We start from the raw sequence: 16386 nt of genomic DNA, 5'->3' as shown, positions 1-16386 counted from the left end.
TAAATTTTTATATATAATTTGTTCAATTAATAAATATATTATTACTTATAAAGACATAGTGCAAGGAATCTACACTGGGCAAGTACATTGAAGATCAATTAATAAAGATCATTAGAGTGATGTGAAGTCGTTGAGATATGATTCAGTGATTAACGTTGATTTACTCAATAGTTCTTTTGAGATTTATTATAAACAATTAAAATCTAATTTTGTTTTATGCCTAGAAATATTTACAATTTTCGTAACTATAAACATATATGGATCATATGAAATTTTCGGGCGGAATATTTAGTATATCTCAGTTGAGTTGAGCTATCTGCTTACCACAGATTTTCTAAGTAAATAGTATTATTATGTTAGTAGTGTGTTTCCTTATGATTTAAATGATATAATAAATAGTTTTTAGTCTTCAAAATTGCCATTGAACCAAACACAGTCTACTCAATTCAATGATTCATGTTCAATAAGGAGTATTTAAATGCTCGACCTGTGTTTATTAAGAAACAACTCACGTGCTGCACTTAATTTAATTAGGTTTTTTTCCTTTAACATTGTTATTGAATAATAAACGGAATAACATACACGGAACAAAACGTCATGTACCAAAGTTGCACGAGACGTTGTCATTTGAAACAAGCAACTGGCTGCCTTGCCAGCCTTGTAGTTCTACTAGGGGTTGCTTCACCGCTCATCTTAGATGGCTCATCCGTACACTTCCGAAAATGTTCTCGAGCCCAGAACATGTGCCTGACTTTTAGTATTTTGACTTATATTGTATTTCATGTTAATATGTTTAAGCGTCATTCTGTTAATAGCAGCGATTTCTCTAAACAAGCTGCTCTCGTTTACGCTGTGTGAAGCTGCGAAGAAGGCTGCAACGTACCAGGGTTAAATAAACGTAGAAGTAGAAGTTTTACATTAGCGGTAAGAAGGGGCTCATGTACTGATTCTTAGTATATCTGTCTGTCTGTCTGTATTTTTATTAGGTTTAATTTTTGTGTGGTTTAGCGTGTTTCTGTGTTCCTTTTAACAAAACAATTTGATTAAGTTGATTGTCCAATTGACAGTTAACATGTCAAATTTGTTAGCAGTAGAAAAAACCTGCTCTTTGGCTTTTGTTATTTAAATGATTTTTTCTGGTTCTAGTATGTTTCATAAAATTCATTTTTCAATTGAAAAATTCAGATACTTGTACATCATTAATCAATTTCAAATTAAGTAACATTATTGTTTATTTTTAAATGCAATTATAATCGATTAAACCATCTCAATCAACACAATAAATACAAATTCAATTATTTTTTAAATAATTAATGTTGTTTTTTTTTTTGAGTAAATTTTTTTGTTGTTTCATTAATAACGTTTATTCTTGAATTATTAAATTTATTAAAAACACATTATGAATCGCTAATGGAATTTTGTCATTTACGAATTTATTGACAAATGTTCGTTTATTATATCATTTAAAATATTTATGTATATATATATATAAATAAGACTTATTTTTAAGGTAATTTGAATAAAAATACTCGTTCAAATTTATTGACTTTTTAATGAAGTAATAAAGATAAGTTAATGACTTTTTGCAAATCAAATAGTGTGTAAAATGATGTTCTAATTATTTATATGTAAATAAATGAGTTTTTAATTGGCTATAACAATTATTTGGCATAACAAAATATGGCTTTAATTCTTATTATAAAATTTATTGAACCTATATAATGAAGGCTCATGTTTTTAAAACATAAATAATGACAATTTTAGGTGTATTGTGGGAAAATATTGTTATGTGAATGTTAAATTAATTGTATTATATTGTTCTCTGTAATGTTCGACAAGTATAAACATAACATAACTGATTCCCAATATTTAAAATTCTATTAGAATTCACCTAAATACAGCAATAGTATCTTAAAGAGTATTAGACTACGGTGTTCTTTATATACGTAACAGGGAACTTGGAGAAAGCGAGACACATCAAACACCTTTGCTATTCTTTTGTGCATATTACTCAAAGATGCTTTGCTTTCATTCGATGTGGATACCCGCATAAAATGAAAACAGTCATTTACCCACAGCCACTCCGATACTCTCATTTAAGGAATCAACCTCAATTATTCAATCACAGCCGATGCTGTGGGCCCTATACCAGTGATTAACACCTTTGGTCGGGTGCCGCAAATAAAACTAACTCACTACCTTTTATACTGCATACAGTATCGACTTGTGCTCACTGGATTTTAGTCGCTTCTTACGGTAGAAATGTGTTACCTCGAGAATATTCTAACGCGTTGCTCATCGGAGGTAGGCACTGTTTTAGTTAAATTTTTTACAAAGGTAAAACTTGTAAATTCTAGGCACATCTAGCAAAGAAATTTTATATATAGCCAACCGAAGTTACACGTATAGCTCGAAAATAATAAAAACACTAAAATTTGCTTCCTGAGTAATCTTCACTACTTCAGAAACTATGTTTATTATTTCGAGGAAGAACTGTCACTATCCTACTACGTTCTCGTGCAACATATGAATGAAAATAAGTATTTCTTTTTAGGGACAATACCGCCAAAAATATAAAGAAAAAGTTTTTTAAGGATTATAATATATTGCCAAAATAATTTATAATGACGGGACTCAGTTGTTGGATGATATACTGTAATACTTATTCAAAATAGTATTGTTTCTCTAATAGCTCTAATAGCTAATAGCTAATATCTAAAATAGCTTAACTTTAATAAAATGTTAAATAAATAAATTTTAAACCTTACCGAAACTATACTTTAGAATAAATTATTCCTATAACAATCCAAACTAACTTAGTGTTCCCTAGACACCCTCTAGCATGAACTGAAGTTTATTAATTGTAAATATATTGTGGACTTCTTACTAGGTATTTCATAACAAAATGTAAATAAATAGTTAGTACGCATAAGTAGAAAAATTACTTTTTTATGTAATTATAATCTACATTATATATTAACAAGATATGAAACAATCTATGTATATGATTATATAAATTACACTTAAAAAAAACTACCCAACAACTTGGCACCATAAATTTTAGTTAATTATGAGCTTTAAGTAGGAAAATATTTATTGCGTCTGCCCAATGTTAATAAAATGTTTTGCATCATTAATTTTTATGACCAAAAGCGACTAAAATGGCTGATAACGAGCAAAACTCGGTAGGTGAGTTTAACGAATCAAATAAAGTAACGAGTAAAAATATGAGTATGAATACGAAGAATGAAATAATTATGCATATTTAATATTTTATTACATTGTACATCAAGAACTAATATAATTACAATAGTAATTATAAATTGGGATATAAAAAACATTTTATGTTGCTATTAGTTACTCGTTACTTCATTATTTTACTTTAATTGTTGTATAATTATAAAGTAAAATAAATTTAATATGCGATATACACGCAAGCAATTTTACGAATCAGTGAATCATGAAATTATTAATATATATAAAATTAATTCCTTTTTCATTCTAACTATTAGATTGTACTTTTCTTTTCAACTAATCAATTATTAGCTCCAACTATTTGCATGTCAGAATCGTTTATGCATACGAACAAATATAATAAAAATGTAAATTGAAACGCAAAGTAAAAGCTTAATTCCTCCACAGTGTTTTGTTGTATTTCCATGAAAAATAATCTGTGTTGTCAGTAAATAAAATGAAATAGTTTTTTTATCAACTATTTGATCTATTGTATATAAATGTGCACAAAATAATAGCTTCTAATGAATAACAATGCAAATTAATGAGCCACATTTCTAACCAGCAGTCAGCTCCCGACGAGTAAATATACTCGTACGAATAGAGTGACCAGAAGTCATTAAAAATTCTTTATGTTCATGTTAATAAAGGATTCAGTTAATATGCAAATGTGTAGCTCTATTAAGCGCACCATTATTAGCCATGTTTACTCGTAAATATAAACTCGTTGGTATTAACACTAGCAAAGCGACATTTTCTAGTTTGGTAGCCATTTTTGTTGTATAAAGGACACAAAATTCTTGTTATGACGAATTTATAATATTCACGAAAATAAGCAGCGTTTGGCTACTACTTTTTTGGCTTACTGAAAAAAGGGGACTTCGATGTTAGCTGCAAGGAAAAAAATTCCATTTTCTATTCTAACCTGTGAATATTGAGGGTTGAAAACAATTTGATATGGAAAGCACTTTAAAACCAGCCATAAATGGGGAGGAAATAAAAAATACATTTTCTAACTTTTTATTCTGTATTAACAATAACGAGCAGTTTGATGCTTCTAAAACTAACTACGGGTAACGTGACAGCAACTATGCTAACAGTAGAGAAACAACAACAACAAGGATATTTATCTATTTTAAAATTTGTCGTAGCTTTATTTAATGTCCTCGTGAATTTTTGATGAACTTTTAATGCAAAAATTTACTTTTTTGATTCTAAAGAGGATATTATGAGGTATAAAAATTTAATTCTATCGGATATAATTTAAGAAGAAAGGAAACTGCTTTAAGTTGTTTAGAATATGTGCACACTAATTTAACTATAATAAGGAAAATATAATATGTACTTTATAATATGTGTTCTATATCATCGCAATATATATATACTTTGTTATACTTTGTTAAAGCAATAAATATGATTTTTATTATATATACAGATTATATTATAAGCTACCAATCTATCAGAAATTTTGGAAACTTAAAAGACTTTCAATATTATCACATATTTGTTTTCTATCACATATAGCTACTAGTATTCTTTAAATAAGACTATTGTAGTAGAAATTTAAATAAAACTCGATTTTCCAAAACATTTTCAAGTTCTCAAATTTTTCTGTAAAAAATACTATTTAACAATCAAAGTTCAAACCAATAGTTACATTAAAAGTATAATATATGTTTCAATCCATAGAGTAAAACAGTATTTACTTTACTTACAAATTTAGATACCCATTATGAGTACTCCATATTATCAAATAATGCATGTATAAATTATTATAATATTGTATATGAATCTGACAGTTAAGAGTTATTCAGTTTCAGAGTTCTTAAGAAAAATTTTAATAACCATTTGGAAATGTGTTACTATATATATATACGTTTAACGTTTATTGCCTAATAAAAAATGCTGTCTTGCAAGACAATGTTACAATCCATCATTCATCCCTTTGTTGGATGAATTGTTTAAAATTTTCAAAATGATTGTCATATATTTACATCCGTTACCAGTAAAAACATGACTTCAAGACATTTCCGATGACGGCTGTACCGTTTTTTACTGGGTAAATTGTAGAAAGTACTTTTCCGTATCTGAAAAGTACTTTAATATATTTTGTATTATAAAAACACCGAAATTAAGTGTTCTAAAAACAACAGGATATTAAAACCAGAAAAGTAAACTCAAAAAATGTTTAAAAATGATAAGAGTGCCTTTGTGGTAATGACCCAACTAAATATTATAGATCAGCGCCAAATTTATCAGAAAGGAACTTCCTGGCTACACTTATGTCAACTACCTAAGCATACATTGTGCAACCACAGAAAACATTATAATCTCTTTTAGCTTTTTCAAGTAACAATAGATATTTAATTAGAATTATCAATTTCTAATTAAATAAACCATTGATAAGCTACGATAAGGGTGACCGTGTCTCCGGTAAAGTGATCAAGTTAGAGGAGCACTAAACACACTTGATACGAGTATATGAGACTAAAGAAAGAGCGCATGCAGAGAAACGCCTGGAGTGGTGTGCTGCTCCAGTTCCAAACCCGAAAACATATTGTTAAAATCATTTAAGTAAATAAATAATTGCTTACCTATTAATTTTATATTTTTATATGAGTGGTATTCAAGATCTCGTTACTATAGAGTAAATGTTTTTTTTATGACTTACATTGGTACTATGTTAATCCATTTTTTAAATATAAATGACTAACTATAGTCTAGTTACTGAGCTCATAACTAGAGATGGTTTATACCACAATTCTTTTCTTTTATATTTCTATATTAATAACTCACCTCCACTTCGTTCGACGATTTTGAAACCACGTCTTCACTTGTGCATCGGTCATTTTTAAACCTCTCGCAAGTGCGGCACGTTCTGCTGATGCTAAATATTTTTGCTTATGAAAACGTTTCTCCAACTCAGCAACTTGTATGCGGGTAAATGAGGTCCTAGGCTTTTTTCGTTTCGGTGGTGTACGATTTTGATAAGGATGACCAATACGACGGGCTATGGGAAATGCAGCTGTTAAATATACATAAAAAAACAAACATACGTTATAAACAAACATAAATGTAATGTAATTACATATGTAATATAATAATTTTATAAATGAAGCCACACACATACATAATTCATTAATGTGTTTGGAAAAATTAATAATGATATAATTAAGGGTCTCATTTTCCAAACAAATTATGAAATAATAAATTTTCTAAAGATAACAAGCAATTTCCGATATTTACTTCCGGAGCACTTGTTCCCAACACATTAACTACGGTACCTACACATAATTTTTAGAGAGAAATTGTTATGAATTGAGTCTTTTGAATCTAAGGTTTTTACCTGCTGTGAAATCAATTAGACACTTAAATTTACCCTTGAGTTTCTACAATCCTAATTGCTGGTCTATTATCTCGGATTTAAATTGTTATCATAGTTTTTAGCTAAAACGCACGCGACACTAATTCATTAGGAAAGTTGAGTCATCAATTTGTGAGTTTGTGTTTAAGGAGACACTTTTTTTAGTTAACTAATTGTGTGTGTAAATAAAGAGTCTATACACAATTTGACTACAGGGCCCAGACTACCGAAGACGATGACGATGACGATAGCGATGACGATGAAAACGACAAAACACCGCAAGTGCAGCATGTCAAGTTGCGCAGGCGTGTAGCAGACGATCCTTTTAAAATTCCTCACATAATATGAGTGCTGCTGTATACATTGTTGTTGTTGTAGCTATTGTTGTTGTTGTCGTTGCTGTTGCTGTTGCTGTTGCTGTTTTAACATTTTATTAAACCCGATAAGAAATGAGTTAAGTAAAATATTGTACCAAAACGAGAAGAAAAGGCCAGATACAGAAGACAATAATCAACCAATAATTTACAAAGTGCTTAAAGAGTTTTTAGTTTGAATGTCAATGCACTTATGACTTGGCAAAGGATCAACGGCAAGTTTTGCCAGTTATTTTGACCTTTGCAGTGTTTTTAGTTTTAGCAAAAAGTCAAACATTCAAACAGTCAAACAGTCAAAAAGCTAAACGTGTTTCTTCAGTTCTTGCCACGGCACATATATAATGTATACTTTAATGTTGTCAAATAACAATTTGCTATTTAATAGATACGAAAAACTCAGCTTTTAACCAAATATGAAATATTTCTCTCTACGCAGAGTGTACGTACGTACCCCTTCGTCGTGGCCGGCTCTGTTCGTTGTGCCTTTGCATGTTGTGTTTTTGTCGCCACCTTATCTTAATAGTCTCCACGAAGTACAATTATTGGCGCCTCTGTGAAAATGCAACATTTATACATTAAAATGTTTTAAAATGTTTCTGAATGCTTACAGTCCCAACGCAGAGAGGCCATGCTTAGGATATAAACAAATAAATTATTAATACGTAATGCAGAACATTCTCTGTGACAATCTGCTCGCTTTAGAGGAAAAAATCTTGTTGACATAAAACAATTAATTTGAATGGCCGTGTTATTTAATGAACAGGCCGGAATGAAGAGATATGAATAACATATATAAAAGCTTTCAATAAAGTCTTAAAAATATATATCAGTTTTAAATAAATGTCTTGCAATTTAGTTTAACTTGCTTTTTCTGAATAAATAAGCTTATATAGTAGAGTGTATTCTATACTGCATGCCTTTTAAATGTGAATGTGAAATTTAAAACTGGAAATGTAAAGAACATACACACAATGTTAATAACATTAATTTATATAACATAATTATGTTAGCCCTCGTTGAGCTTTAATACGTTTTGTACATTTTAAAGGAATTAATAAAATGACGACAGCTGTTTTAGTACATACGAAAAGGCTATGTATTTTATTTAAATATACAACTAAAACTAAATGTATTATGCTGTATATGTATTCCCGGTTAGTATGGCCATCACATAACAAGATCAGATCTTGGGAACTCATTCAAAGGAGCTGCTTAAATACTGCAAAGCTTACGGCAGTTCTCTATGATCACTGCTTTTAATACTCATTGCAGGTGTTGCAGAAACCTACAGGGAAAACCGACTCTAGCCAACAGTAGAAAAAACTTTTTAGGAATTACTTTTTTGACAATTTCCCAGACTGTTCACCGGTAAGGACGAAAGATCTATTAAATTGTATAAATTCGGCAGATTGGTATTAGTTTTTGTCTTTTTATGTCTTAAGATTTTTCATAAGAAATATGGGTACAAAATAGCGAAATCGCCCATTGAGGTTAGCGGAAAGTTATCTACCAGTGCATCCAACCAACCAACCAAGTAATTATATATTATAAATAGAGTAAAATTTATGTGATTCAGTAGATGCAAACACAATTATAGTAAAACATATGGTTACAAAACCATTTTTAGTTTATAAATAATATATTTAATATATACTATACATATAGCATCTAACAGATGTTTAAACAAATTAAAAATATGTACTTTATTGGACTTATTGATATAAAAATTATTAATACTTATTGAATCATTTGATAATTGTAAGATAAATAAATTACTACTTAATAAATTCTTAGGTGTAAGTAGATTTAATTAAATATATATCAAATTTTTTGAAGATATTCTAATACCGCTACAATCATTTTTTTTTTCTAGTTAAAAGTAGTTAAGTTTTTAAATGAGTCTTTGTGTTATACTATGTTTAGACACACCTTAATATCGCAAAAATCTTAATTTCATCTTCATTTTAGCAAAATTAAGTTGTCTTTTCTATACAAAATGCAGTTTTAAAGTTAGAACGAAATTAAGGAAAATGGCCTTAATTTCATTTAAACAAAGGCTGAAATTAAGCGACATTTCAAATGCCACTATGAGTAAGATAAATGTAAAGGAAAAGATAAAGTTGAGATAACGTAAAACTGACATTTTTACATAAATGTCAGTGACAGTTAGCTTTAATAAAATTGGGAAAATATTTTGAAAATAATGCAAATATTTAAATTTGAACATAGAGAAGAACTGTAAATTTTATTAATTTAAAATAGAGTGAAAAATAATAATTCACATACCTTTAATCCACTAAAGCTAACTAAACTACTGAATGCCATCCTTTATAGTTATATATCCCAGATACAAATGGGATTTGTAAACAAAAAACATATGATTTCCTTAATTTGGGGCAGTATGAACACTTTCGAAATTAACTTAATTTTATTTACACGATATTAAAGAAATTTGGCTGTCTGAACATCGTATTATTTTATTTTAATTATCAATTATATGAAGATGTCTATTAAAAGCTACTTCTTAATAATTATTTAATAATATATTTTAAATTAAATACAAATTATATAAAATATATATAAATTATAAACACATTAAAATTTGTAAGCAATAATTTTTATTTGTAGTAAAAAATGCAAATCAATTCAGTTTTTAAATTTATGTTGTTTATTTATTTTTTATATTTTTAAAAAAACATTTGTGTAAAACTGATAAATCAAATATTTTATATAAGTTATTTTCACTTTCATAAGTGCTTATCTAATCCTTTGGTAATAAATAAATGGCATTCCCACTGTTTACTGTGGCACGTTGCATCAAATATTTAAAAATAAAAATCTAAAAAAAGCTTATATACAGTCAAATTCAGAAGAAATGTTTTATGTTCACGACATCAATAAATTTAGAATCTAATCAATACTAAAATCCAAATTTTATACATATCATTGCTCTTCTATATACAAAAAGGATACCAAATAAAGATGTGAACAGCACAGATAAACACAAATCGCAAAAACACTTCAAACCACTAAAACTCGTTTACCCAAAACATCATTTTAATATTTGGTTCAATATCAATTTCAATAAAAAGCCATTTATCGCACCACATAAGCTAAACCTCATAAGGATGTAATGTCATGAGGCAACCCAAAATTGCAAAGCCTTCAAAAGATACATAGGCATTCCATATTTCTTCTACGTATAACACCCAAAATAAAGGGTTTGAGTTAGATTTAAATATATTTTTGCACGAAAGCATGCCTATGTTAAGCACATCCTTTACACATCCTTACACTGAGGCAAGAGTATATGGGTGCGGATGCGGAAACACAAACATAATTTTATTGCTTTTAATGTTTTATTCTGGTAAGATGATTTTTGCTAAAAAACGAGATACAAGATACAACCAGCTTTTGAAGATACATTGTGGCTTCCAGAAAAAAACATGCTGTGTTATTGTGTATATGGTGGGTGGTGGCGCACATATATACTGTATATTTTTACACCTTTTTGTGTACCAACGTTATGTCTTAAAATTTAAAAGATGTTATTTTTGTACATGTGGCAACATAGCATAGTTTAGGGAATTTTATTTACTTCACCAAAAATGCATAAAATCATAATGTAGAAAGCTTTTAGTATGCATAATTTATACTCGGGAGCAAGAGTACGAACCAAGTCACTTGCTTTTAAGAAAAGATATGCAAAATAAAATCTATGGTGGCTTTTTAAAGTAAAATACTTTGCTTAAGTACGAGACATAAATCTTTAATTAATGGTGCCCAAAACGATTAAGTATCTTGTAAACTTTGTACACTATTTAGGTTTAAGTGTTTGTGTTAATGAGATGTTGAAATTATTTTTGATTCACACAATTTTTGCTCAAAAAAAGACTATTAACATATATACACACTTGACTCTTCAAAAGCTACAATACTCTTCACGCTGATATATACATAGGTACATATAATATACAATATAATAATGCTTAAATATTCTGCATAATATCACAAAAGTTTCAATCAGTTACATCTGTTAGGTTGCAATAATCGATACTGATATAGTGATACTGATTATCAAATCTTAAATCATCATGATTTCTTCATTTCTTCATAGATTTGTATAATTATCAGCAGTGGTGAGAAAGCCTTAGAAGTATTCCAGAGAAAAATTCTTCGGAAGATTTATCGTCCTTTACGGATTGGCAAAAACTATCGAATTAGATAGTATTGTACAAGCTATAATTTTGAAGTGCGAATGGACGAAACCATTTACCAACATCATGAAGGCACTCGATATTACCAACTGCCACTGATCAGGCTGGGTAGCATAAGTAACTGAATGCGGTCAAGGATTACTCACGTATGTAATAGCCATCTAAGAAATAGAAGATGATAAGTAATTCTTTAATTGTTGGGATAACTTATATAATACGGTTATTTCGTGGAATCTATTAAAGACAATTTAATGGGCGTTTATTTATATTAATTAAGCATAAATTTTGTGCTCAAATGAAGGTAGCATCCGCTGTTAGGCACTATTTTAATGTTGTGATTATGCATTTTATTTGTTACATATATAAATTTTATTTATAACTTTTCTTTTCGTAAGTTGAGCTGAATGTTCAATAAAGCATTTATGCTGAACATATGTATTCAAAAATTAATTTTTTTATGCAATAAATCCTTTGACCATTTCCATGTATTGTTAGGTTGAATATGCGAATCTAAATATTGTGGTTACGTTAGGATATACCGCCAATTCTAAGTCTTGACAATCAGATGATTAAAAGGGATATCTGTGTTACCTTAAAAACCAGATTGATTAAATGGGAAATTCTATCTTCTTGCATTTTTCCCCAATCGGCTAAAATAATGCGGTTAACAAAACTATTCAATTTCCCAAGATACGCGTGGGACATATAATTTTTCATAGATTTTGCAAAATATTTTAAATATTTAAGCAGAAGCAACATAATACATATTAGTTATGCACCACCTACAGTTTACAAAGATACACGAACTGCTCGGCTATAAATCATTTTAATTAAGTAAATAAAGAAAACACAAAACAGAAAACAGATAAATAACGTCGAACTAAACTGTATTGTGTAAGTAGTCATAAATTTAGGTAACAAGCGGAGGGGACACTCCGTAAAAATTGTTAAAAACTTCCATTTTCATGTAAAAGCAAAGGCGCCAACTTATCAGTAAATACCAAGACCACAACAAGGGACAAAATAAATTGATGATAAAAAACAAAAGAATTAATAAAGTTAAAAGGCGGTTCGGTTCATATGAACATTAAAATTAGTCAGAAAAATACTATTACTTAGGGGAACTACTCATACATTTTAGCGGTTGTTCGCAGTTAAATAGCAAGACAGTGCAATCCAAGACAAGACAATATATGGTAAAATAAAATAAAAAATTAAATAAAATCAATATGAAAATATTTTAATTTAAATTAAAGTAAACATGTTCAACTTAGCCAATATCAGCACAGAGCTTCGGAACGAAATTGTCAAATTAAATATATTTACTGTCTATTAAATTGATTTCCTTGCTTTGAAGTTCTTATACGAAAATACGAGTATTTCAAAGGAAAGGAATAAGAATCTGACAATCGCTGTGAGATAAAAATTGCCGCAAAATGTTCGCCACCTTTGTGTGTATGTTGTCAGCTTGCGACCGCCCAACTCGTAATTAATTCCTTTTTGCTTAAAATTAAAAAGTCATGTAAACCACCTCATTAAAATAACTAAAGCAGCACAGCATACGACAGCATAGCACAGCACAGCGCATTCGAACGTCAGCAGCAAGTGTGCACGATCCACAAGAATGCCAACGATCCACAATGCAAATGGATTTATCCACAATGCATCATGCCGACACCAAGTCAAGCTCATTTATTCAATCATACTAACACATATCCATATGCATAGGCATGCATATGCATACTTCGCTCAAGCTTCACTATGGACTTAACGAAACAGTATGTGTATGAAACGACACGATCGTAAAATAATCGTAAATTGGTAAGTGGTAAGGCCTAACGAAAACAGCAACAACAACAACAACAACAACAACAACCTATTTTAAATTCAGTAGCCTATTATGCAGCATACCTGCTGTGAGTTAATGAGTTAATGCTGAGAGATGATGAGAGGTGCTCTGCATGAAACTGCCCAGCTTGCTGTCTGGTGCCTGCACAAATGTCAATTCAATTTAAATCAATACTTAGCATAACCATATCAGCATTGCTTTTGCTATATCCTTTTACTTTTGATATGCAATATTTGCTTAGCAATATCTCACTAAAAAGGATTTTATCTATATCACACGATAAACAAAGTTTTGTTCGATGATTGAAGTAAGCAATGGTTGAGGTGAAAGTAAATAAGGCTTAAAAAATTTTTTTAAAGATATATTGAAATATAATATCAACAATTTGCATACATAAATTCTTCAAGAATTTAACGAATTTGATGTATACTATCCAGTAAGAAATTGAAAGAAAATTTGACATTATTAACATTATATTAAAATGCTTTAAAAATTTTAAAATACTTTTTTGTTTTAATATAATTTTAATATAATATATAATAAATATAATTATAATGTTGTGATATAGAAAAGTATGAGTTTGATTTACAGCAGGGCTGTCCAAAGTTCTAATGTTTGTGCGTTTCATGTATTTAATCTACTACAATCACGTAAATTTTCTTTTGATGTACTGTTAAAACCACATTAATTTATTTTGATGATATACCAATAAATTAAAATTCAAATGAATAAAACTAAGTTTAATATTATAACTGTATTTATAATGTTATAATGTATTTATAATAACAACTATGAGCTTGTTTCTGCGGCCAGAACAGAAATTACACAAAATTTGTATTTTCCCGCGATCGCAACTGATCTGGACAGCCCTGATTTATAGAATGGTTATAGGAAGTCGGTAACTAAATAATCTTTTGATTAATCGAAAAGTTTTTTGAAAACAGTTTAGAAATCATAACATGTGCTTGATATAGCGGTCAGTGGGACTCTATCGTTAAAAGTGGGACTATTCCGACAAAATTTAAATATCAGGTCACACCAGTACTGTCATATTAATAATAGAATACAGAAGTTAAAGAAATACACAAGGTCTTAGCTACTTGTGCGCAATTCGAAGTCAAACTATGGGAATGATTCCAAAGTTTGGAAAAAACATTGATTTCCAATACATATTAGGATATATTAGGATTAGGTAAGTGCAATTTTGCATTTTTTTGGGTCAGGACAAAAAGACTTATTATATGTAAAAAAAGTCATATCACAATTGTTAATTTTCTACTTCCACTACAATTAAAATACGAATTTCGATACCTGTATTTAAAAGATTTTTATTTTTGTGTGGATATGCCTGTCTTGCTGATACAGTACAGTATGGTATAGTAGCTTAGATAGTAATCAACAGTGATGAGAAGGCGTTAGAAGCATCCGAGCGAAAATATATTCAGAAAATCTATAGTGCGTATGCGTTGGCAACGATTATGAAATTAAATGGAATGATAAACTGTGAGAGCTAAACCACAATATTGACATAGTTAAACGCATAAAAATTAAGTGGCTATATCGTGCGAAGTGAAAAAATGCTCCGGCTACAAAGGTTTTTTATTCGATACAAACTGTTAAAAGAGGTGGTAGGGAAAGATCGTATTTTCGATGGAAGGATCAGGTGAGCAAAAATTTAAAAGCACTTGATACTACTAACTAGCATCAACAAACTACTGATCGGATTGACTGGTGAAAGCTATTAAAAATCTACTTACGTCTGTAATGTCCAAATACATAAGTAAATAATCTTCTATAAAATATATGATTGTATTATTTGAGAAATTTTTTCCACTAAAATTTACAAATATATTATATAAATATGGTTCATGGAACTTTCATATAATTCAATGTAATAACAAAATATTAATAATTAGTTTCATGAGAGTTGTAGAGCCTACTTATATATGCTTGCTATAAATCTGTTGCATTTTTAATCACATATGAAGATTTCGATAGCCACCTTGGGTTTTTAATTAATCCTCTTTGACATTTTTAATAGCAAAGCAGCAAATTTCCCCAATGGGCAGAGCTCACAGTAATATGGGCACGAGCGGTAAAGCTGCAGCTTCTGATAAGCAGACACCGCGCTAACACGTAGCCGAACAAGTGAAGCTCAGTATGTAAACAAATTAGCAGAAGATCTGCAGTTCCAATATTATAAATAAAAATCAATACCCATTGCAAAGTCGCTCAACAGATTCAACTGAAAGAAAACCTTTTTGCAGGTTGCAGGTTGGCATATTAATAAGCCAGACTTGTACTTAAGAGTACCTTAATGCAAATTTATTTGGTATGAAAACGCTTGAAAGAACATAAGCACTTCTGGGAGGTGGAGTGGTATTAAAAACGGCGAGATTGCGTATTGATGGCGAACACGTTTTTATACTTTAGCAGGATATTCAATAGCACAAACTAAAACACAAACACCAACAGAAACAGAAACAGAAACAGAAACAAAGCAAAAATGGTAAGATCAGAAAAAGAAATACATATGATATATTTTAGCGAAGATGATCATGTAGGCTCAGCAAATGACATGATGATACTTGTCTTAACTCTTAAGAGAATGAGGCTTAATTAATGCCAAAAATGTTAAGCGGCAAAATGAGAAAATGAAAATCAAAACAACGTTCAAATTTTTTTTACTTTTTTTTTTTTTAATTTCTTTACATGCTTGAAATTGCTTATAGCGATGTTGTTGCTTTTTTTTGTTTTTAATATTAAAAAGTATAAATAAGTTCAATGTGGCACGCACACTAAATAGGTGCGTGCTTCATACTAACAATTATTTTTGTTGTTATTGTTGTTGTCATTGTTGCCATACAAATGGCCACTGTTTGCTATGAGTTCGCTTTGTTGTTGCGATAGTAAAAGTTGTTGTCGTTGTTGTTGGCTTGGTATGACTTGGTATGGCTACGTGCCATTATGTGTTGTAATTGCTAAACACAGTAGCTGGTATCTTTTTTAATTGTACGCATATTTAATTCCTTTTTTTGCATTTTTCTGTCTCTTTCTGTTTCATTTTTGTTTGTGGTACACTTTCTAGTGATCTTTGATTTTAATCTAAGTAGACGACTTCAATTAAAATAGACAGCTAAGCATTCAATGTAAAGATTAGTAAGTGTACATCTTTTTCTTAATACCACGGATAGATAATTGTTTTAAACTATACAACAATTCCTGGTATTTCGTTTAACTCTAATGAGTTAAAATAAAGAAACTATATATATTAATTAAAAAAGATCAAGTAAAATAAAGTGCCTAATATAATGTTATATATAAGGTTATGTAGTATAATTTCTCAAC

At 29.5% G+C, this 16386-nt stretch overlaps 1 protein-coding gene across 1 annotated transcript in view; it reads right to left on the bottom strand.

Annotated features, from left to right (window-relative positions):
* LOC119684872 (T-cell leukemia homeobox protein 3-like) overlaps positions 1-16386 on the bottom strand; it is a 26089-nt gene that overhangs the window by 2675 nt on the left and 7028 nt on the right. The window contains exon 3 of the mRNA XM_038099005.1: positions 6031-6259. Coding sequence (XP_037954933.1) covers positions 6031-6259 — 229 coding nt within the window. The remainder of the gene's footprint in view (positions 1-6030; positions 6260-16386) is intronic.

The sequence above is a fragment of the Teleopsis dalmanni genome, chromosome 2, assembly GCF_002237135.1.
Source record: "Teleopsis dalmanni isolate 2A chromosome 2, ASM223713v2, whole genome shotgun sequence".
In the NCBI taxonomy this organism is placed as follows: Eukaryota; Metazoa; Arthropoda; class Insecta; order Diptera; family Diopsidae; genus Teleopsis; species Teleopsis dalmanni.
This window is presented reverse-complemented; position numbering and strand designations above follow the sequence as displayed.